Source organism: Anopheles moucheti, chromosome 3 (assembly GCF_943734755.1).
Source record: "Anopheles moucheti chromosome 3, idAnoMoucSN_F20_07, whole genome shotgun sequence".
NCBI classification, from domain to species: Eukaryota; Metazoa; Arthropoda; class Insecta; order Diptera; family Culicidae; genus Anopheles; species Anopheles moucheti.
This window is the reverse complement of record NC_069141.1, coordinates 31,630,129-31,653,153: the sequence shown is the minus strand read 5'-3', so window position 1 is coordinate 31,653,153 and position 23,025 is coordinate 31,630,129. Positions and strand designations below refer to the sequence as shown.

The following is a 23,025-nucleotide window of genomic DNA, read 5'->3' as shown; positions in this document are numbered from 1 at the left end:
AGATACAGCTCTATAATTTCCTTCTATTTTATAATAATATTCTATTGTAAAATTTGTTCATAGTACTATTTATTATTTTATAGGAATTTTATCTTATATATCATTCTCCTCATTTATTTTAGTTATTTTTGGTATGTTTTTGTTTTTTGTTATAATGTTTTAATTAAAATAAAACATCTTTCTTTCTATTTATTTTTCCCAAATTAATTTAAAATGTGTTAAAAAATGTGCTCCACCAGATTTGTATTAGCTCTGGTCTGTCGCTAGCGTTTAATGCGTCCACTCCTCTATTTTACCGTTGGAAAGCCGAGCAAAGGAAAGCTAAAAAAAGGTGATAAAAAGCATCATCAAACAAAATGAACGCGAGCACAACACCGAAAGGGCGCAGCGGGCTTCGCGTAACGACGGTGTGGTGGTGGTGATGATGACGACGATGTGGGGCCAATCCAGTTTGCGTGTGTGTGAAAACAGAACGGTCGGTGAGATGGGGAGATAGATTGTGCGCCCGAACGCATACACACACGCGCACACACATTAGCGATGGAGAAGCGAAGAACTCGAACCGGATTTAAGGGGTGCAAGCGCCCGGAGGGAACAGCGACGGGGAGTTTTTGTTTGGTAGCAACAAAGACGGTTCCACGCTTGCCTTCCCCGCCATCTGCGCCACTTGTCGACTGCCCCACACATCAACGGAAAGCAACACGTAATACGAGCTTCCTGCTCGCAGAGTATGTGTGTGGAAACGATGAGCCAATGATGATGATGATGTTGGGGAGCACAGTCGGGTGAAGGTGTTTGTGTGTTCGCTGGTTATGTTTGCGAGCTGTAAACGCCGCGACGTCTACGCTTGATGGTAACGGGTATGGTGCAGTTGTAATAAAACATAAAAACCCCCATTACCGGTGCTGGTTGGAAAATGTATTCACCGATGCGAAGCGAAGCACCATGCGTCTCCTTTATTTATTTCTTTTATTTGCACCACACGAATAGTAACACGATTTGTTTCGGCCTCATTGAAGCTCCCCTCGGTTGCTTGGATGCACACCAATACCATCGCAATAACAACCCCCACGAGCCTGTGTGTGTGTGGGGTTGTGAGCGAACGAGCGTGTATGAGAGAGAGAGAGAGAGAGCGTGCTTGGTACACCAACACTACTGCCACGCGTGCAACACGGGCGATGACGCACATGCAAGGTCGTTGCGTACGAATCCAACATATCTGAAGGTCGTCGTGGTGTCTTTTTCACGCGGGTATTCGTGAGAGCGTGCGCTAGTGTTGGTGCTCACTCGTCATCTGCAGCACGCGTGTGTGGGTTAACCCGCCACCCTTCATATCTTCCCCGTCGCTTCCGTTGCGCATTACTGATAGGGTGGCTGATGGTGGGTTAGTTTAGTTGTGCCGTAATGAGAAATAATCTGTCAGATTCGTGTTTTGTGTTGGGGTGGTTCCGAAGTGGCTAAGAAACAGGCGAAGTACGGCGAAGAAACAACCAGCGATCACATAAATCAAACCGCACAGCCCAGAGGGATGCAACTTGTTTGTTTGCAACAGTGCGATGCCCGTGAAGTGCCGCACTCAATTACACGGTGACGAATATGTAAATAAATACAAATACACATACACAGGAACAGAGGGTGGAAGCCGTATTTCCGGATTTGTTTGTTATTAAAGTATTATAATCATGTTCAAATGTGTTTGGAGTGTTTGGTGCCCTTGAAAACAAAAGGAAACGGTGAGATAAAGGATATTTCCAGTACCGTCTAACCTCAAATAGATAGAAATAGAGGGAGATATTTCTTGTGTGAAGGTTCCAAGGGATTTCGTCTTCTTAACCATACGCAACTATATTTAAGTATTCCATTCCTAATTCCTGCTATTAATGTATTACTTTCTTACCTATTTCGTTACAGAAATGAGAGGAACTTTCTTCCCGAGTCGTGCCGATTAAAATGCCATCCGTGTAGTGAGACGGGTAGGCTTGTAGTAACCGGATATACAGCTCGTCCAGAAATTCAAGACAAACGTATCACGATCCTTTTTCGGTGTAACGCCATTCGGAAACAACGCCAGGACCCGTGTGTAAACGTCATCAAGCACCAGACAATCAATGAGAATTATGACATCGACGGAGGTAAACGGAAGCGGTGGAATACCAGCGACGACACGCGGCGGAAACGTGTCCGTGACGACGATCAACTGTGACGATGGCGGTATGAGCGGATTACCGCTGGACGTTAGCGGTGTAGTGGCGGCGATCAAACACAACAACAATAATAACAGCCTCAACAACAATAACAACACGGCGAGTAGTAATAGTAGTCACAATATGAACAATAACACCAGCACTAGTACTACTGCGGGTACTACGACTACTGCCAGTTCCGGAGGGAGTCCGGTAGCGATGCCAACCGGTGGCATCTTTGGAAACGTGAGCGGTGGAATACGCATCACCGTGCCGAAGATGGAAGAGTCGGATGAGTCCGATACGGAGTTGTCCAACATTGAGAAGACAGCGGCGGCCGCACTGACGAACGGTGTTAATATGCGCGAGGAGCGTAGCGCCAGTAAGAGCCTTCCGCGGCCAATGTCCTGGGAGGGCGAACTGTCCGAACCGGAGGAACCGATGCTGGTGGACAACGAAAATTCGAGCTCCAGTTCGAACAACGGTGGTGGTAGTAAGCTGGTGATCGCACCGATCGATCCCTCCCCGATCGCCATGGTAGTGCCCAAGCGGGAGGAAGAACTCGACGTCGAAGCACCGACGTCCGGGCCCGGTATTACGGAACCGTTGGCACTTACCGCTTCCAGTAGTAGTAGCAGTAGCAGCAGTAACAGCACCGTCGGTTGCTACAACCTTCCCTCCCATGGGAACAGTCAGGGCGGTGGGACGATTCGGAATCCGCACAGTAGCAGCAATACCGGCAGTAGCAGCTCCAGCAACTCACCGCTACCGAACCGGCTCATGATCAAACCGGAAGCGGGGCTTCCACTGATCAACCCGGGACTAGCGTACAACGTGCCCGGTCTCGGTAACTCCACCAACATTCCAACGTCTTCGGCGGGCGGATCGTCCACGATGAAGAAGGGACTGCCGGATGTGATAAATCTAAAGTACGAACTGCCGCCGGGCGGTGTGGGTGATCCGGGCGGAGGGAGTGCACTGCCACCGAGTGCAATCCATTCGCCGCTGCTGGTCCGCTCGAAGACGACACTGCTGCCCGCGAACCCAAGTCCCGACTCAGCCATCCACTCGGTGTACACGCACAGTTCGCCGAGCCAATCGCCACTAACATCCCGCCATGCACCGTACACGCCATCGCTTAGCCGAAACAATAGTGACGCGTCACACAGCAGCTGCTACTCGTACAGCTCCGAGTTTAGTCCGACACATTCGCCCATCCAGGGCCGGCACAATATTTTCGCCGGCAGCGGTGGTGGAGGTAGTGGAGGCAGTGGGGGAGGCAGCGCATCGTTCAATGGGTCACCGTTGCATCACTCAGTATTATACAAACCGATGCTGGACAGCGAGCAGCAGCAGCAGCAGGCCCTCAAACAGCTGGTGGCAGCAGCAGCGGCAGCAGCCCAGGAAGAACCCCTCTACGAAGGGGACCATTTGCCTTCGCCCGGTATATCGCGACAGCAGCTTATCAACAGGTAGGTTAAATTTCGCGCTAAGTCACGCTTAATCCTTGCCCCAATCGCTAATGTCCGTATGGGCTCATCTCTTTCCCGACCGTGCAGTCCGTGTCCCATTTGTGGTGATAAGATATCCGGCTTCCATTATGGCATTTTCTCGTGCGAGTCGTGCAAGGGCTTCTTCAAGCGTACGGTTCAGAACCGTAAGAACTACGTGTGCCTTAGGGGGGCGGCCTGTCCGGTGACGATAGCGACACGCAAAAAGTGTCCCGCCTGCCGGTTCGAGAAGTGCCTTCAGAAGGGAATGAAGCTGGAAGGTAAGATCAGAATCTCGTCCAAACGAGTCGTTCAGTGTTGATAAATTAAATTTTCGTTGTAGCTATTCGGGAGGATCGAACACGTGGAGGACGCTCGACGTATCAGTGCTCGTACACCTTGCCAGGACCGTTGGTGAACGCAGGCGGTGGAATGCAAGCGGGTGACTCTCCAGGAGCGGGATCATTCCAGTACGGTGGAACGGTGCGATCACCGTACGTGGGAGGTGGCCCCGGTGTTGGTGGAGGTCAGCAGATGAAGATGGAACCACCGGACGGTGGTATGATGATGGTCGGATCGGGATCCCTTGGTGGAGGCAGCGGTGCAATGAACGGAATAGGGAATGGACCCGGTTCAGACGGTGGTAGCGGCTCCAGTGGAGTCAACCACATGCCGCCAGGCATTCCAGTTCTATTACAGGTAAGTGACACTGTCAAGACTTGGAAAGAATAGCTAATTCCGCATTGGTGTGTTGCAACTTCTCCAGGAAATCATGGACGTTGAGCCTCTATGGCAGTACAATGCTCAGGAACTGGCCCGACTCAATCAACCCGCAACGAACGTGAGCAGCACGACGATCGCCAACAACCCGATCCTGTCCAGTGCGGGTATCTCGTCCGACAGCAGTCCCGATCTGATCGCTAACCTCTGTAACATTGCCGACCACCGACTGTACAAGATCGTTAAGTGGTGCAAAAGTCTGCCACTGTTTAAGCACATTTCCGTACGTATCTTGGGGAGTTGGGATTTACTATTGGAATTTCCACCAATTAATCGAGAGTCTTTTCCAACTGTAGATCGACGATCAGATCTGTCTGCTGATCAACTCCTGGTGTGAGCTTTTGCTGTTTTCGTGCTGCTATCGTTCGATCTCGACACCGGGTGAGATTAAGATTTCACTCGGCAAGTCGATCACGTTGGAGCAGGTGAAGAATAGTGGTTTGCAGGTAATTAAGTCGTGAAGAGCAAGAATCCAAACGAAACCCTACTAAGAATGTGTTCTCTCCTCCACCAGACGTGTATTGAGCGGATGTTAAATCTAACCGATCATTTACGACGATTGCGTGTCGATCGGTACGAGTACGTTGCAATGAAGGTGATCGTATTGCTCTCTTCGGACACGTCCGAACTGAAGGAATCGGAAAAGGTGCGGACAAGCCAGGAGAAGGCATTGCAGGCCCTGCAAGCCTACACACTGGCCCACTATCCCAAGTCACCGGCCAAGTTTGGGGAGCTACTGTTGCGCATTCCCGAGCTACAGCGCACATGTCAGGTGAATAGTAGAACTCATGATTTGAGGCAGAGATCTTCAACACACTGAACGTCCCGTCTTTGTTTCAGGTCGGTAAGGAAATGCTCACAATCAAACCGAAAGATGGCGAAGAGCCTTCGTTCAACCTGCTAATGGAACTGCTCCGTGGAGAGCACTGAACACAAGACTTGTTTCGCTGCGTTTGTGCCTCAAACTGTCTACGACGTCAGATGTGCCGATGTGCTCGTATCCAAAAGCCGGGGGTGCTGGAACACCCCTGGGCGTAGAAACAGCGACAGGAGTCCATCAAGGGCTAACGAATCCCGATCGCCGTATTCACATCAGGATGCCGTCATCTTAGTATCGATTTCGTTTTCTGTTTAGCGAAAACATTAATGTTCTTCACTCATCCGGAGTGTTTGTCGCTTATAAGCTTAGAGTTAGCTTTGTAAAGGTTATGTTTTTCTTTGTAGTGTTTTGTTTATCTGACACACTCACACACGTAGGTATAGGGGCTTCCGAGGAACTGTTCTGTTTAGTGCCGCTTGAACAAACAGTGCATTGTCGTAGATAAACGTAGCCAGAAATGGAGGAAAAGTTTTATTTTACTTGATAACGGACTATTTTGCTAGTGTATTGAAATAGTTATGGAATTTCGGGGTAAATTCTACTTTTTTTTTTAACCCACGCAATATCAACGCATTGCTTGAATGAATCCCTGATATTCGCAGTCCACTCGTGAGTGGAACTCGTGAGTGCGCGCACGAAATAGCGTTTACTTCGCATTAAGTTGATAGAGATAGTAGTTAGCTAGCCCTCCTAAGTTGGTAGTGTGTCAGCTGACAGACATCCCATAGCGAATCGTTTTTTTAAACTTTCAAATCTATTGCCTGCCGTTAAATATTTGCCCGTTTGTTCGTTACTGGATCAAATCAATGATGTTTGGTTATGTTGTGTTCGTGACACCACTCCCAAAAGTGGGATCACTTTTATCCTAGGGCGACGAGAAGTGTGCGCATTGGAGCGGAGTTGAAATGTTAATTTAAGACAACAAACAAAACAACATCAACAACAACACCACGGTTTCCATTTTGCAGTAGTTGTAATGCGCCGTAAAACAAAAAAAAGTACGTATTGTAGCAGGCAAACACATTCTAAACTTTTTAAACAAACCAATCGAAAACTCAAAAGTAATGCGACTAATTTCGATAATCCAAATCTATGCCAACTGCGAGATCCTCTCACCCTTCCCCGGAAAGGAAGGGTGTGGAATGGAGTGACAGAGGGGATGTGATCGAGAATAAACTCGATCGTTCTAATTACCACCGAGTAAGAGGATGTCTCTGTGCGCAAATTGTAGCTGAAAGAGTGTGCCTTTCTTTGCGCAGTTTATAAACAAACAAAACACCTGATTACATCCCCAATTAAAGTAAAAATCCCACACGACCACGGGCGCCGGTCGGAAAAAAGGCTATTCCTTTTTTCGAATGGACCGGATGTGCGTAGTATGCGTGTGTGTGTTCGTGTTTTGGGGTAAAATTTGTATTTTGGTGGGACAAATTTCATGTTTCCTGCATGGAAACTGGAATGGATCTTCTTATCGGGAGGTATTTAAGAAAAAGCATCAACATGGAGGCGCACACACCCACGCATGCGTACAATAATAACAAAAGGAAAAACGGAAGAGATAAATCGAAATGGAAAAACAAGCATAAAATGACTGAATTTTTTAGCAAATAGAGCAATTAATTAAACTAGTTCATAAGCGAGGTAGCAAAGGATACGCGTCCCAAAACCTGATCAGCTTTCCGTACTTTTGTCGGTTTCCGTTTGGCAAAAGATTTGCAGTTTGAAAGGCTGATTAGGGAGCAGATTGTACATAGATGGAGATAGGGCTCTGGGAGAAGATGATCATTAGTTTCGAGCCGGATGCCGGTTACGTTCGGATTTCTGTTTAACTTCCTTACACACATTCAAATCGTTCGTAGTGGCAATACATTGTTTAGTGTGGCAATAGGTTTAGCGTAAGTTCTAAGTTCGCGAGGTGAGTTTTAAAAATTCGTGCGTACTATTAGTTGCTTCCAGTGGTCTGTATTTTCTTTACAGTTGTTTTTAATGGGAAGAACCTTTTGGGTTTTTTCTTTAGACTTATCTTTATTATTCATCTGTTCCGGACCGTCCGGACATCTTAATTTCTTCAATGTTTTCCATCCGTTGGAATTGTCCCTTATGTCTTTTTAGTGCAATACTCGGATGAATCTTTACTGTTTTCATCACACAAACTTCCACACGTGCGTACTTTTGTTTTCCTTATTGAGTTGATGCAATGAGCAGAGATGATGGAATAGAAATAGAGAGAAGCGTTCTGTTGGCAAAAGCAAATATCCTTAAGAAGGATAAAAATGGCATTTTTTATCATATGTGTTAAACCGTAGTTCGAAACATAGGGTGAGGTGAGCTGTAAACAAACAAACAAACAAACAAACGAATCACCATTTTATTTCCTTTTTCGGATAAGCTAGACAACGATTTGCCTTGTAATGCTTTAGCACTCTTCATTGTATCTGCGGCATATACACCTAACATGCATTCATACAGGCAAAAGGAAATTCAAAAACCCACAAAAATGTGATCGATTTAATTATATTAAACCAGAGCCGCGTATATATATATATAGTAATGTCATATTAAAGGCATTTTTTAGGAGAAGGAACCCACTTCCGTTTGCTCTCCGTCATGAAGGTTTGGAGGGAAGATTTTATGAGTTTTTGTTTTTTTGTCGCGTTTAGCATTTAAGACGATTTAGAGTGTTTGTGGCTCCATTGGAGAAGGTGGTTTTGTTTTACAGTTGTTTCATATTTTTTTACCCTTTTTGTAGAATGAATAACTCGTCGTTTAAAACGCCTCGAACGTACGAATATTGCGAACGCGTGTCGGTATGCGGGCACAGCACGGGAGGAAAATTATATAGCAAATTATACCAGCTACTTATATACATAAAGCAAATATTGATAGATGAAAATTTACTGTAAAAAAAAGGAAAACCTCCTGGAATCAATACAGCGAAGAACGGTGAGGACAAACGGTCCTTCCATTCCATTCTTATGCTAACTAGCGAAAATATCTATCAAACCGAACCGAGTTCTGGTTGGCCACCCGGTGTGACAAGGGAGTTGTTTAGCAGTATGTGTTTTTTTAAAAGTACTACACAGTATTTAAGTGCTATGTTGAATGCCATTCTTTTTTTTTTGGTATTGCTTGTGTTTTTTGGGGAAAACGTGTGGGAGTGCAAAACTTTAACCATAGCCCATTTATTACAAAACCCCCGCAAATCTTTAATTTTTCGTGGCCAGGAAATTGATAACTGTGCATGATTTTGTACTTAAACTTATGATTAATGTCGAACGCGGACGCGATTGTTTTATGCGAAACATTGGCAGCATCTGAATTTGTGTATGAGAGCCGTGCGGATCGGGAGTGTCTGCGTAGAAAATTATTTTCTAACACGGGTGTGCAAAACGAAAGTAAAAAGTGGGGAAACAAGTAAGAACAATACACTGATACACGAAAACACATACAGACAGGCAGCATGAGATGAAAAATTTTTTGAATAAAATTATACTTTATAATGTAAAATGCTGATGATGGAGATGCATTTTCTGGAAAGAAATCACCCTTATAGTTACACATATGTAGAGAAATTTAATCATCATTATGTATATGAAATTACATAATATCTAGAAACATATTTATTACTTGGGTACATGTCTAATAGTAATCCAATGCGAACATTTCAAGAATGAAGCTAACGGTCGAAAAAGCTTGAATTTTTAAATTTGAGTTCCAAGTTCGAAAGTGTGAGTTCGAAAAAAATACCCTTCCACGTGGTTCTGCGAATTTCCAATTTCCAATTCAAATATATTAACCTATTTCCTTATTTATCAGGCCGCTGCATCACTCTCGGACGAGCTCCATCGTCAACTAATTCTTTTGAAATTCTGCTGAATATGTTTTCTTTTGAACGCAACTAACAGGGTGTTGTCAGGTTTGTATAAAAACAAAGTCATAACAGACATATGGGAGTACTGCAACAAATATATTATTATGCTAAATTTGAGCAGTGAAGAATCACGATCCATTAGGAGGTGTTTGCAACGAAACCTTTGTCTCAAGAACAGTGAAATTATGGTTGACTGCTTAGTGCGTAACCCCAGAGTAAGCAAGGTTTTGTAAGAAAAAATAGCTCATTCCCCTTCAACTCAACTAAATTTTACCCTTTGGTTAGCTCCTTTATTGGAATTAATAATTTTAGAATATTTCTTTAAATACATTTAATACATTCAACATTTCCGATTTAAACTGCCACGTTCGAAACTGGATGCGTGTAAAAATACCTCTGCCAACAGTTTCGAACGCGAGACACCCTTTATCTCTTTCCATCATTCTGCTTCCTTGTCTCGCAATGTTTGTCATGCGACTATAGGCTCGACACGACGTAAATTCCGTCATAATACACTATGGGATGTCGATCCAACTAACAGCTACATCCCATTTGACGTTGCACAGTGACAGCCACCAAAAATCAAAACAAAACAAACAACCAGCGAGAGTGGACGTGCGTGTGTCGCGCTCGCGCTATTTTCACCATTTTCCGTAATTTTCCTACAACTGCAGGTGGAAAATAAGGTTTCGTGCGGTTTTGCGGAAACGGTGGCATTATAGTGGCACGTGAGTTGGCATACAAGTGTGCTGTCGGGATCGTTACTATGCGCTGAACGGCGTGTGAAAAGTGTGAAACATTTTGAAGGAAAGCAGCGGACCTCTAATTTCTGGGCTATGGTTTTTCCCGGGGAAAACCTACCGTCGGCCACACTTGCAGCTGTTCCCCGCGTTTCGCCGACGCATTTGGTGTGCCGTTTTGTAAACAAACCAACATTTTACACCCGAAAAATTGGTGTCCTGTGCGGGTTGATTTTGGCCGTGTTTTGTTGCGTGTCCTTTTTGTCCTTAAATGCTCCCTGAAACCGATCGAACCCAGCAATCTCTTGCCTTACAGCTCTATTGGATTAGCTATACCCTCCTCCCCCCAGTAGACGGTAATTTCTATTTTCATATTTTAGTAATTTGTTCCCCTTTTTTCTATCCCACCCACCGTCAGTTTGCAGCTCAATATTTCCGGCACGGGGCAGCCAGCATTAATTGGGTAAAGTGTGTGTGAGAGTGTGCGTTTGTGTTCCGTGTTAAGCGCGGAACGCGTGTGGAAAAGCAAGTGAAAGTTGGCGCGCCTCCGGAAGCGGTGCCGTAGGGAACGGAGCAGAGGGGAAAAAAATATCTAAGGCAGTAGAAATAGCGGTGGGTGTGAAAAGCGGTGGGTGCCGTGTGTACGAGGAAAGTGGTGCTTTTTTGGGTAAGGAAATATTCGGTGCTGTTAAAGTTCCGTGAAGGAAGAAATTTGTTTGTGAGTGAAGTTAAAAGTTGGATAAAAGATCGGGCAGCATTTATTTCGCGTATTTCGAGCGGTGTGTGTGTGTGTTTGATTGGCACGAGGAGACACCGGAATCGACGTAGTTGGACGCTGAAGGATACGATGACAACAGGAAACTGATCAGAGGTAAGGTTATAGATCAAGTGTTCGCCAGAAGGTCCTCAGTGCTAGAATCTATCAAATGTATGCAAAAATTCTGGAATATCTCAACATTTTCCCTAATTCCCATCTCGGCTTATCCAGACGGGATAGTTGTTTAAACAAAAGTATCCCAACAAAGGTTCGTTATCTTCCGAGGGCAACGGTACCATCATGCGGGTTGATATGTTCGTTAACGACTTTCTTATCTACCAGCAAGCACAATCACGGCTCTGTTATCTAAGCTGCCGTGATTTGTGTGTACTGGCTACTGTTGCTTATCTGTAAAAACCAATCCAAACGAATTACTATGCAAACAACATCAGCATAAAATAAATATGGCTTTTCTTAACCATTCTTAAGCTAAAAAACCATTGCATACAACGTAAAAAACTTGACTTAAAAAATGAAACATCTCAAAATTCTTTAATTACGGGCTAGCCTTACTTCACACCAAAACATATCAACACGTGATCGATCACGAACGCTAAAACGCGATAGTCGTTTTTTTTATATTGTTGTTGGTTATTTTGTTGTCATGGTTTTGGGAAACTTTCCGTGCACGGGTTTGTTTCAAAATTCGCAACTCGCCGTTTCGCCGCTCTTTAATTACAGCGGCTACTCCATCGCGCAAGGTGGCGCCGCGCTCACGAACCGGCTCACGACTTCGGCTGTTGCCAACCGAAAGGAAGCGGGGGTTATGGAGATGGATGGGAAAAAAGTGGAGTTTTCCAGTTTAGGGAGATGAGTTGCTCAGGGAGGTGGAGGTTAGGAGTTGTCTCTTGATTGGAGTTGTGATGTGGAAAATGGCACGGTTTAAATGTTTTATATCCACTTTCCATTTTTTGGTCCGAATCTTCCCATGAGGTTTTATTTTGTAAAGAAAAACAAAAAACACACGATCGTAAGATGTCCAATTTGGGGCTTATTGGTCAGAAGTGGTCAAAGTTTTATTTTTAATACGGAATCCCTAAGATGTTTAAGATGTCTAAGATGTCTAAGATGTCTAAGATGTCTAAGATGTCTAAGATGTCTAAGATGTCTAAGATGTCTAAGATGTATAAGATGTCTAAGTAAAAAAAAAGAAAATATCCCTTAGCGGGTCCAGTTCTATAAATTCTTACTCCAAATGTACGTTTTTAATTGGATTTGAGTAAGCCATTGATAGAAATCACCAAATCTCACCAACTCAATACTTTCCGCTATAAAGAGTCTTTAGAATGATCTCAATTTGTGAAGGTATCAGGTGCAGTTGTGGTTCACCAGTTTCCCTCACTGAAAGAGCCGGTATCACATTGGGCCCACTGCTGGTGGTTGTTTTAGTGGGCGGACCCTTAGTAGTTGGAACCTTCGTTGTCGTGATACTCGCGTACAGATCAAGTTGATCGTCTCGGAAGCATTGGTACAGTGTCCGGTAGGCCGCAGTGCATCTGCTCAGCTTGTGTCGTCGCTGGGCCGCAATGCACTCGCTGGCACGTTCACGAAATACCGTCTCGTCCGCACACGAATCACACTGGACGTACAACCGATCCACATTCGGTCCATACCGATCGCTGTACAAGCCCGTCTTCAGTCCAACGCACCGCACAAAACATTGCGTTTCGGGATCGTCCGGAAAGTGGCCCTCCTGGTACTGGTCCAACCGTCTCGGAGAGAGTCCGAACACGTCCAAACAGTCCTGCTGGATCTGCTTCATTTCGAGCGCCGTCTTGGGAATGTAGCGATCAGCCTTCGTCAGATATCCGTACTGCTGGTGGTAGCAGAGAAATGATCGATGCGCTCGCTCACAGACGTCCGTCACGGTCGGTTCCAACGCATCCAAGCAGATGCGCGTCCGATTCTCGTAGCAATGATCTTCCGGCGCTGGTTGATAGTACTGTCGTATCGTCGCTTCCCGTATGCCTGTGGTATCATTCCAAAAGCGCAGCAGGACACCGATGCATCGCACCAAACACATACTGTCCCGATCGGCCGGATAAAGCAGCAGGTTGTACTCCTTCTCGACCCGCTCCGGTGGTATGCCGAGCTGGGTGGCACATTCCTGCAGCGCTTCGTCAAAGGTTGTGACGGTGCAATTCGGGGTTGAATTCGCCGCAACGTTCTGCATCGCACAGGCCAACCACAGCAGCGCAATTAAACCGGTGGTACGTTTGGTGCACATTTTTGAGCTTCACTTGTCCCGATGTCCCAGTTCCGATCCAGCAGCCGTTATATATACCCGATCGGCTAACGCTTGCCACTTACGGGCGGAGATCACGTTCATGCATCTTTTGCCGGTGACCTTCCCGTTTTGTGCTTTGCAGGGGGCGCGATGTTTCAAGGGGTCACGAACGTCATCCGGCACACACACACATGGGCTGGCTAGTTAATTCCCGCGAACCACGTGAACGTGATCAATCCGTGTGGGGATTCGTGTTAGTCCGCCCCAAAACCGAAGCACCACCGGGTCACGTAGCGCGACCCGGTGTACCACAAATCACCACATTTGGAAAGCGTCATTCGTAAGCGATTGGCCATCCGATTCGGGCTGATTATCCGATAAGCTGGTGGAGAGAAATGTGAACCAAGCGGAACAGAAACAGGTTTGGGCTTTATTTATAGACAGGAGTGTGATGCACTTTTGCGGGCGTCAAACGCGGATGCAATTGCATGCACTTTCTCTCCCGATTCGATGGCGAAGTGGCGAAGCGGTCCAAAAAATTAAGGGTTATTTAATTTGGAGATACATCGCGGCATCTGTTTTAGTTTGTTTTAGTTTCGGCAATTAGAAGCGTGACTTTCATGAAAGCGCTACCCTTCAAGGGGGGAGTAGTAGAGTGCTTTTCCATCAAAGCTCAAGTTGATTTTTGTTGGAAGATATTAAATTAACGGTGCATAAAGTGTGCTGTGTGTTTTATAGAGAATTTAAAAGAAAAAACTGTGGCTTAAAACAACCCGCAGCAAAACTAACTGAACCGTAACTTCCCTTCCGATCCCCACCCAGGGGAAAATAGAAAAACAGAAAATGCTGCAAGATAGGAATTATGTTGCGAGATTAACAGTTTCCCACCTGTCGATGGCGATGTGTGCGTCCGCAGGCAGGTACGATTACGCTTAATGGAAGAACCATTTTACGGGACTGCTCCTTTTATCTTCTTCACTTTAGGGCAGATAATCTACACGGCATGATGGGCTACGGTTCTAGGTGGCGCGTTATAGTGCCTTCTGTGCCCCATTTTACGACCGAACTACCCGAAATTGTTTCCGCGCAGGCCAACAGGCTTATGCAGCCGCTACTTTCGCGTGTAGTTTTTGTTAGCTTATCGTTTTGCCGTGTTTGCATGCTGATAACCTTTTACGCGTACCGATTATCGCACCAACTTTGCCCCAAATGGAGTTTTCTTTCTCTCTCTCTGTTACTCTCTCTCCCTGTCTCTTGTGTTTTATGCACTTATTTGTTGTGCAAATTAATGTTAACAAATCAACGTGGCTGTCCGGTTGAGTACCGGAACTGGTGAAGTAGGAGTTGTATAATACTTAAACTTTCTGCCATAAATTGTATCCAGCTCGAATGACGCGTGCGCGCGAGCGCGGTTTTTCCGTGTGTGATCGTGGGATGGGAATTTTAAGCTGCCGCTTGATCGAACGCCACGAATAGCACGACTGCAAAAGGTCCTCTCTGTTTCACCGCATTTAAATGCGCTTGGCAGCATTGACGACCGCCACACGACCGCCACATCGCCTCCGCCAGTCCAGCCCATTGTCCGTGAGATTTGATGGTGCGTTGATAATTTGCATAATTTGTGTGCCGCACGCCCGGCGGGGTCTGGTCTGGTGTACTGGTGTTGTTACCCGGGGAATCATATTTTGTTGTGCTGTTTTATTAAAAACATATCTTGGCAACGGGTTTTTCAGGGGTATTTTCTTTATTATTATTATTTTTTTTTTGGTATTGCGTGGGCAGCGATATCGGCCTTTCGGTGTCCCTTTTGGATGTTGCGTACAACGGGGGAAACGGTTGGTTTCATTTAAGGTTAGACACGTACTTTATTGGAACGCTGCCAGTTCGGAGGTCCTTCCTTTTTTGTGTGTGCCTGTGACCTTTTCGCCACGTGGTTTATAGAGGCAAAGTGACAGTGAGCTAGGGTTATGTCTACTAAGGGGTGATTAAGATTTGAAGAATATTGAATTTTTCAGAAGTTGTTTGAAGTCTGGCCAACAGTTTTTTCTCTCTCTTTCTCTCTCTCTCTCTCTCTCTCTCTCTCTGTCTCTCTCTCTCTCTTGGGTAGTACACGCATTTGTCGGCAATGCCTTACGGTGGGTAATTGGTAAAGGTCTAAGAGATAATTATGAATTTCTGAAGTTTTGTTTTTACAAAATTAATTAACATAATTTTGGTATACGTTATTTTCCTTATTTGATATATTGGCCCTACTGCTTCTTCTTCATCATCCTCACCACAACCTCAACAAGATGTCTAGGCCTGCTATTGCTGGGGCTTTCTTTGAATTTGTTTTCCCCGTAGCGGGATAGACAGCCCAGCGTACGGGGATTTTCCAGAAGGGATTTTGGACCAGTCCTATCGTGTGAAGACACTACAGGGTCGCCCTATGCTAATAAAGTGTTATTAGCGGATATGTAGAAATTGGTCACTTATGTTCAGAAGAGAGTGGCATTATCTAATATTCAGTGCTGAGATATTCTCTGGACAGTGCAGTGGCCCCTAATATATTATTTATTGAGTCTTTTTAGACCAGTTTCAACTTTCAAAGATGAATCAACATGCTCTTATTGAACGATGGAAGCAATAATTTATCATTTATCGCTTCATATCGTTTTTTTTTCTGGAACATCTCAGAACCCGGCTTGTTATTGGCATGGGTGAACATGTTAGACAACAAGGTCTCAATCTTGAGACGATATCCATTTACAGCTCCGATTGCACAAATGCCCTTTTTTCAAACAACCGAATCCACTCCACCACGTACGTGATCTTTTCTGTCTACTCGAATGCACTTGCTTGAAACCTAATCGAAACCATTGCGTACCATATCTCGCCAGTAGCGCTCCCAAACGGCTGTCCGCAACAGCACTTGCCGGCCTGTTGTGTGTGCGCGCGCACGCTACTGGATCATGTAATCGTGTGTCTCGGTGCGAAGGGCCTCCACAGACCTGCATGCGGCCCGTTGTACGTGGGTCTCTGTGTCTCTGTCTCACAAACACACAGACACTATTTAGATCGTTCGACATCCACAAAGCAAACTGGTAGAAAGTAAACCAGTTGATTACGCATTGATCTGTGCACGGGGAGAGACTTCAGATTTACTGGAGGCTTATGCCAAGAAAAATAAGCATCTCGAGCCCGCGAGACCGTGGGGCATTATTTGTTTTTGTTGGGATTTTATTATCTTCTGATGAATAAGAGTTCTCTGGGCAGTGCATGTGTGAAGTGTGATTCATGCAACGCTGTAAATGATTCGGGATTTCCCAATACTCGCATGGACTCTAATGAGGTCGCGATCGATGACTTCGGCGAAGTTTGCTTATTGAATTAATAAACACCGAAAGATAAACTTGCGACTTGCGGTTCATCTCGGTGGAAGAATCTAATTTCCAGTTATTTAATTAACTTTTGCTAACATATTGTTGTTTGTCTAACTTTTTTTCCACGAAAAAAAGGCGTTCGCAATCGTAAATCATTTTGTGGCCAACCGTTTGACGGAAAAGTAAGTAATCGAGCAAGGTCATCCAGTTCCAGTTCGCCTACTACCAGCACTACAGTACGTCCACATGCTCAGTAACGCTCAAGATCAGCTTAGACATCTAGATCTGGCGAACCTCAAAATGGTGCTCAGCGTGTTTTGGCTTTCAAGCGGCACTCCTGTTGCGTTTAGTTTCGAATATCTTCCACCTTTTTTGGCGTGTTGTCTTCCGTGACTAGGGGAGGGACGGCACGCCATGTTTGCATATGGATTTCAAATATCTTACGCTTCACGATGCCATTTAAGAGCATGCGTGTGGGAGTGTGGTGTGTATGTAGAGGATCTTTTTCTTGTTCTCCTGTTTGCTGTTGGTGGTTTTCGGGATGCGTGTGCACTGTGGACCAGCGGAAGTGAATGGTGGAAGTAATTTCTTATCAATTGTGTGCTTCCGCCTGACGGATCGCGCTCGAGACGGTTCGGAGTTTCGAGTTCAAGAATAGCAGCAGCGTTCGTTCTTGGCCAATCATGATGAAGGGGGTCTGTGGCGCTTTTTTTTTTCTTTTTTGGAGAAGGCGTATGCCATGTTTCACACTTTACGCAACCTCGCTAGCTGTGTGCGTGCGAACGCAAAGGAAAGTGGAATTCGTTTCGAGATGGCCTCAATTTAGCTGCAATTGGGCACCGGGCGGTGGTGGTGGTGGTAGTGAATGAATGAGGACCGACCGAATGGCGTACATTCTTGTCCGAAATCGAACTGCACTTTTCCTCCGGTCTCGGTCGGCACCGGGGGAAGTGAGGGGAATTAATTGTTCGAAATGCCAACATAATTGGGCGCCCCAGCTTTACAATTGACCCTAAGCCAAGCCATGTCCTAAGTGTCGATCTTGGCGTTTTGCTTCTCGCGATCGCACCCGATATCATGGGTGGCTTGTGCAACAGTCAATGGAAGAGAGAGAGAGAGAGAGAGAAAGAAAGAAAGAGAGCAAATATCTTCAACCAAAAAAAACCATTGAGAGATTAAAGTTGCATTGAAAATAAAAGAAACACAGATTGGCGTGTTGGCGCACGCACTCTGTTCGGGGGCCCGCGCACGTGTTGAAATATCTCCCGTTTGCTGTTTCTTTAGGGGTGGTACATTTTTATTGCAGAAAAGCTAAACTACGAAAAAAAAAACGCAACAACATCAAGAAAGAAAACAACGAAACGAAATCAGGCCATGGGAAGAAAACGGAAAAATCTGCGATCGCGAACCGCGCAACGCGCGAAAAGCGGTAGTTGTGCTTGTGTGCTGTATCGTTTTTAGATTTATTCGAATCGTTTTTCCACCCCGTGTGTGTGTGTGGCTTTCTTCTTCCGCAATCTTCGCCCCCCCCGCCGATTTGTGGATGAGTTTAGAAAAATTGAACGTTGCTTTAAATTTAACGGGACTGATTTTTGCGGATCTCGGATGCTATATCCGCAGCCAGCGGCTCCCTAAAAGGCCGGGAAAATTTTCCCACTGCCGAAACCCCAAAAGCAAGCCGCCAATTTTGCACACTTTCCTGCACGGTCATTTATTCTCCCGAGTTGGGCAGTAGCATCGGCAGCAGCTGGAGCAGATTTTCCTCCCGAAACAGGGAATGAATGAAGGGATCCTAATGCTTAGTTTGGCAGCTTTTAAAAGCGCACAGATTGAAGCAACCCCCGAAAGGGGGGGTGAGAAATGATTTTATATTTGCTACCACTCGGTATCTGGAGGTCACCCTCTGGAGGCCTGGGAAGGGGTGGGTGCAGCTTGTGCAGCACACTTTAGGGTTTGGCGGAAATTTGACCTCAAAATGGGTGGCTCGGGTTGGTTTTTCGGTGGTTCCTGTGGTTGGAATTTGCATTTTATTTCGACTCGGCGAACTTCGGCGGCGAACGGCAGCGAAGAAGGAGAAAGACTTTGCGATCAAGCAATAAAATGGTAATAGGACTTGTACGCTGGGAGGGGGGGGGGGGGGAAATGTATGAAGGTGAACCCTCAAGATGCGTGTCGAAAACCGATGACCTTCCTTTATTATTACTATGGCGCTGTGACTTCTGGTCCAATCGATTTATGGTGAGACGAACGCAGACGAAGGCCAGCGCCATCTCGCATGAGCAATTATGTACGTGTGCGTGTGGAAATTAGTGAAATTGTTGCTTGGGAAAAAAGAAACATAGAAAAGGGAAAATGTTGTTAGTTTTAGAAAATGTATAAAAGAGGGGACCATTGCAATAAGTGCTTATGACGTGTGAACGCTTTAAATGTATTTTCTTGGAGTTTCGAATTTCCGAAGAATTCTTCAAGGAATTGCTCCAGTGAAGTAAAATAATAATAATAAAAATAAATAATAATAAAATACGGCATTGCCGTCATAATGGAATTTAAATTAAAATAAAAATAAATAATAATAATAATTAAAAATAATAGTAAGAATAATAAAATTTTAGTTTAATTTAAATTAATAAAAATTTAAAAAAATGTCTGGAACAGATCTAGAGAAATTTTTCAGCATGGTTATCGTGTCCACTCGATTCAACTTCCACTAGACACTAGCTCCGTTGATAAATCTTGTCCTAAATGCTTCTTTTCCTATCCAATTGTATAATATTCTTTCTGTTTAATTCTTTCACTACCTTTTTAATTAATTGTAGCATCATATCGTCTATTGCATAAACAGATGATCATTTGTTGTGGATCTTAAATGATCAAAACTCCTCCAACGGTGGCGATGCGTACAATCACAGCTAATACGCTATATCCGTCTGAAGAATGGCTGTGAGCCGTCATGCCAATTTCTCTTCGGACGCAATGAATCTAATAAGTTGGCACAGGGATCTAATTTAATGCGTCACCCGATTGGACGACTTTCCACGAGATGGTAATACACAGCCAAGTCCATGGCCTCTCCACTCGAGTGGACGAGTGGCTTCGAGGGTTTTCGGATGGGTATCATTAAAAAATGAATATCTTTACCACGCACGTAACGAAGCGAGCGGCGAAGAGCGAAAGAGACAAGAACCATCGAATGATAAGCTCACTTTGCTTGGCTTGTTACATGAGGGACAGTTTTTTTTTTGTTCGTTGGGGGAATGTTGTATGTCGGTGGGTTCAGCACATAAATGTGCATTTAGCGGGTAGTTTAATAAACTCCCCGTCGTGGCTCACTGCCCACGGTGCTGCACGGTGTACGGTTTCATTTTCGGGGCCCAATTAGGGTCTTCTAATTATTGTGCATTGTGGAATGCTGTTCATGGCATGGCTTTGAGCTTAAAGTGTGCGCTCTGTAAGGTTTTCGACTGGCTTCGGGGTTTTTTTACGAAATGTGTGGAATGTCTTATTGAGTCGAAAGGATGATAATATCCAGCACATGAAATAGTCTCGCAACCCCTGAAATGTGTGGTGTACCGTGGACCGGAAATGCCAGAACGAAGCAGTCGAATGAGTCAAGCTGCAATGGGAACAAAAATGACAGAGAGATGAATTCGAGCCATCCAAGGAACCGTGCATAAATCGAAGTGTCAAAGCCTGACGTTTGGGGTTTTTTTTTCTCCTGCTCAGCCCGGAAAAGTTCATCTCACTGTAAAAAGCGTGCGTGTGCCGTGTTGTGTGTGGCTCACGGTGGAAAAATTTTCCCCGGCTGTGATTTTCATCAATTACTGGAAGAATTTTCTGCGACGGCCTGTTGCTTTCGTAAGGCAGCGCTGTGAAAACGTAACACGCGGGAGCAATTTTCCTGCTTCTCGTGGAAAAAAAGCAGCCATAATTGACAATCGCATCGCGTTTCCAGGTCGTCAATTAGTGTCGGAAGGGTTTGGAAAATGAATTCATCCATTCCCCCCAGTGGCCAGTGATCCGAAAACCCGGGAGCGACCGAAGCTGTCGTATCGTGTCGAGGCTGTCAGAGCGCTCAATCGCGTTCTCACCGTTCGGGATCAAAGTGGGTAAAGAGACTAGGTGGGCTCATAGCTCTTTTCAGCAGGCCATTTTTAAATACCCATTTGACGTTTCGCGTTACGGTATCCGTGTACAGTTGTTTTTGTTTTGATATTGTTGCCTGAAGCTCTTCCTGCAAATTTGAATCGATAATTTCTGTTTCTGTATTCAGTATTCTGCTCCTTCCCTACTCTTTGCGAGATTATTTATAAGTTCAATAAAGGTGTCCAGCTTCCTGAGCCGTGTGTGATTAACGGGCAGCCAACTTCGAAGTAATTTAAGACCGACAACTGATTGGCATAGGTCCTAATCAGCCGTATTGAGAGCTTGGATTTGGTACAATTCTTGAATTTGAACAACACTGAAAATATACTCTCTGCACGCAATATCATTCAGAACGATAACACACACACACACACTCTCAAGTGACCGTACCGCGAACTGTCAAACCATTTCTACTTTTTTTTCATAGCGCGGTTGTCAAATCGTTAGGGATGAGCCCACCTAGTCTCTTTACCCACTTTGGTTCGGGATTGATTTTTAAATGTCAAAATACCGTGATTGCGTGTGGGAGGGTCCCGTAGCTTAGTGTGGGTTACTTAATATGCTTAATTTCTCCACAAAACAATCAAGGTCGCGGTGTGTGTGGGTGAGTGCTTTTTTTTTGTTGCGCTGAAGAATAAATAGAATTTGGATTTCGTTCAATACATCCCTCAACAAATTAGGATGGTTGGTACTTTTTGTGTAGGAAGTATCAAAAAATGGGATAAATTGAGGTGATCTGTTATTTTTGTTATGTTAGACAGACAAGCCATTCCCAGCACTTCTCGACAACAACGTGTGTACGCGTGTAAATATATTATCGATACAATGAAACCTTCCCACCAAAAATGGGAATTTTGAAGTACAAAGTTTGAGCAGTACCTCTGACTGTTGCTCTGCCTGTGCGGTTGGTTTGGCACATCGTAAGCACCTCATCAACATAATTTTCTTCGAGCGTCGCTATTTTCGCGTCCCTGGCGCACCTTGAAACACAGTGCTCATGGTTTTACTTGTTTTCGTTCGTTTTTCACCCAGTTTGCACAATTCAAATCATTTAATTCTGCACCGCGCGATGGGCGCGCGCGTGCCTTTCGGCAAGGGAGCTTTGGGTTTGTTTGTTGTAGCTTAAATACATTTTCCATCGGTTTTTTTTGTGGTTTGGTAGTACGCATTGCGGATGAAAGAGACAGATAGAAAGAGAAAAACAGAGAGAGAAGATCGCGGGTCTTTCCTCCGTCCGTGACACGATGGCATCTTGGTCACGATTTTTCGCTTCACTCTGTGGCTGCTGCTGGGTGCATTCTGTGCAGCACATCTCCCCATCAAGCCACGAAGGTCATTCCGATGAAAAAAAAACATGGAAAATAACCCCACACACACACAGTGTGGCAGAAAACGGTGGACCACAAGGGCGGCCGGAGGGGATTTAATTATGATTCTCACCGGTCCCGCGTGTTGTTTGGTGGTGGTGGTGGAAAAAAGAAAAGCTTCCGAAAGGGAAAACGTCCAATGCGCATCCCCCTGCTAAAGGTTAACTGTTTAGTGTTGGGACACTTCGTTATTTTTTTTTTGCTTGCTTGCTGGCACTTTTTCGTCATACACTCAACAGCTGCTTTTCGGTTTTGGTTTATGTGGATTTAATTGACTGACGGGGATCGGGCGAGGGTTAGAGCGGGTTGAAAGTGGGAAAAAGTGGATGTTCATAATTTGGCCTGCAGCCAACGATTTTTTAAACCTCACCGATGCAATCGAGTGCATGTTTCGGAGTGTTGTGCTTTGTTGCCGATAAGGAAAGATGATGGTTCGGTGAGTTATGTTGAATAGGGTATCTCGTATGAATTATTTCATTTTAATACATTTTTTTCCAGTGAACGATCACTGAAACGTTTGTGTAACTCGCAAAAAGGAAGATTTCCGCGAAGAGTCATTTGAATCATGAGTCGATTCATCATTTTCCAGTGCAAGATCAGTGAAACGTTTGTGTAACTCGCAAACAGGAAGATTTCCGCGTAGAGTCATTTGAATCATGAGTCGATTCATCATTTTCCAGTGCAAGATCAGTGAAACGTTTGTGTAACTCGCAAAAAGGAAGATTTCCGAGATGAAGAGTCATTTGAATCATGAGTCGATTCATCATTTTCCAGTGCAAGATCAGTGAAACGTTTGTGTAACTCGCAAAAAGGAAGATTTCCGAGATGAAGAGTCATTTGAATCATGAGTCGATTCATCATTTTCCAGTGAAAGATCAGTGAAACGTTTGTGTAACTCGCAAAAAGGAAGATTTCCGCGAAGAGTCATTTGAATCATGAGTCGATTCATCGTTGAAACTCTGAATCTCTGAAGCTCTGTTAGCATTAGGTGGGAAAGATCTCTTAAGAATCGAAGGTCAATGTCTTAAAAGAATCATGAATCTTCATACTGTCCTAGAGGACATAGAATCGTCACACTTCGTCATCAACTTAAAATATCACTGCAGGTCTGCCTCAAACCTCAAAATAGTATTCTGGGGGCAAAATGATATTTTTTTTTCGTAAA

The 23,025-nt window shown here is 44.9% G+C and overlaps 2 protein-coding genes across 2 annotated transcripts; one reads left to right on the top strand and one right to left on the bottom strand.

Annotated features, from left to right (window-relative positions):
• Window positions 1-2,108: 2,108 nt before the first annotated feature.
• On the top strand, window positions 2,109-5,583 carry LOC128303460 (nuclear hormone receptor FTZ-F1 beta). Its single transcript, XM_053040419.1, has 7 exons — window positions 2,109-3,655; window positions 3,743-3,954; window positions 4,017-4,372; window positions 4,440-4,676; window positions 4,750-4,899; window positions 4,968-5,225; window positions 5,294-5,583. The coding sequence occupies exons 1-7, from the start codon at window positions 2,109-2,111 to the stop codon at window positions 5,381-5,383; spliced, it is 2,850 nt and encodes a 949-aa protein (XP_052896379.1). The 3' UTR covers window positions 5,384-5,583.
• Window positions 5,584-12,016: 6,433 nt separating this feature from the next.
• On the bottom strand, window positions 12,017-12,988 carry LOC128304833 (general odorant-binding protein 45-like). Its single transcript, XM_053042072.1, has one exon. It carries the CDS (start codon window positions 12,986-12,988, stop codon window positions 12,017-12,019), a length of 972 nt encoding a protein of 323 aa, XP_052898032.1.
• Window positions 12,989-23,025: the final 10,037 nt, after the last annotated feature.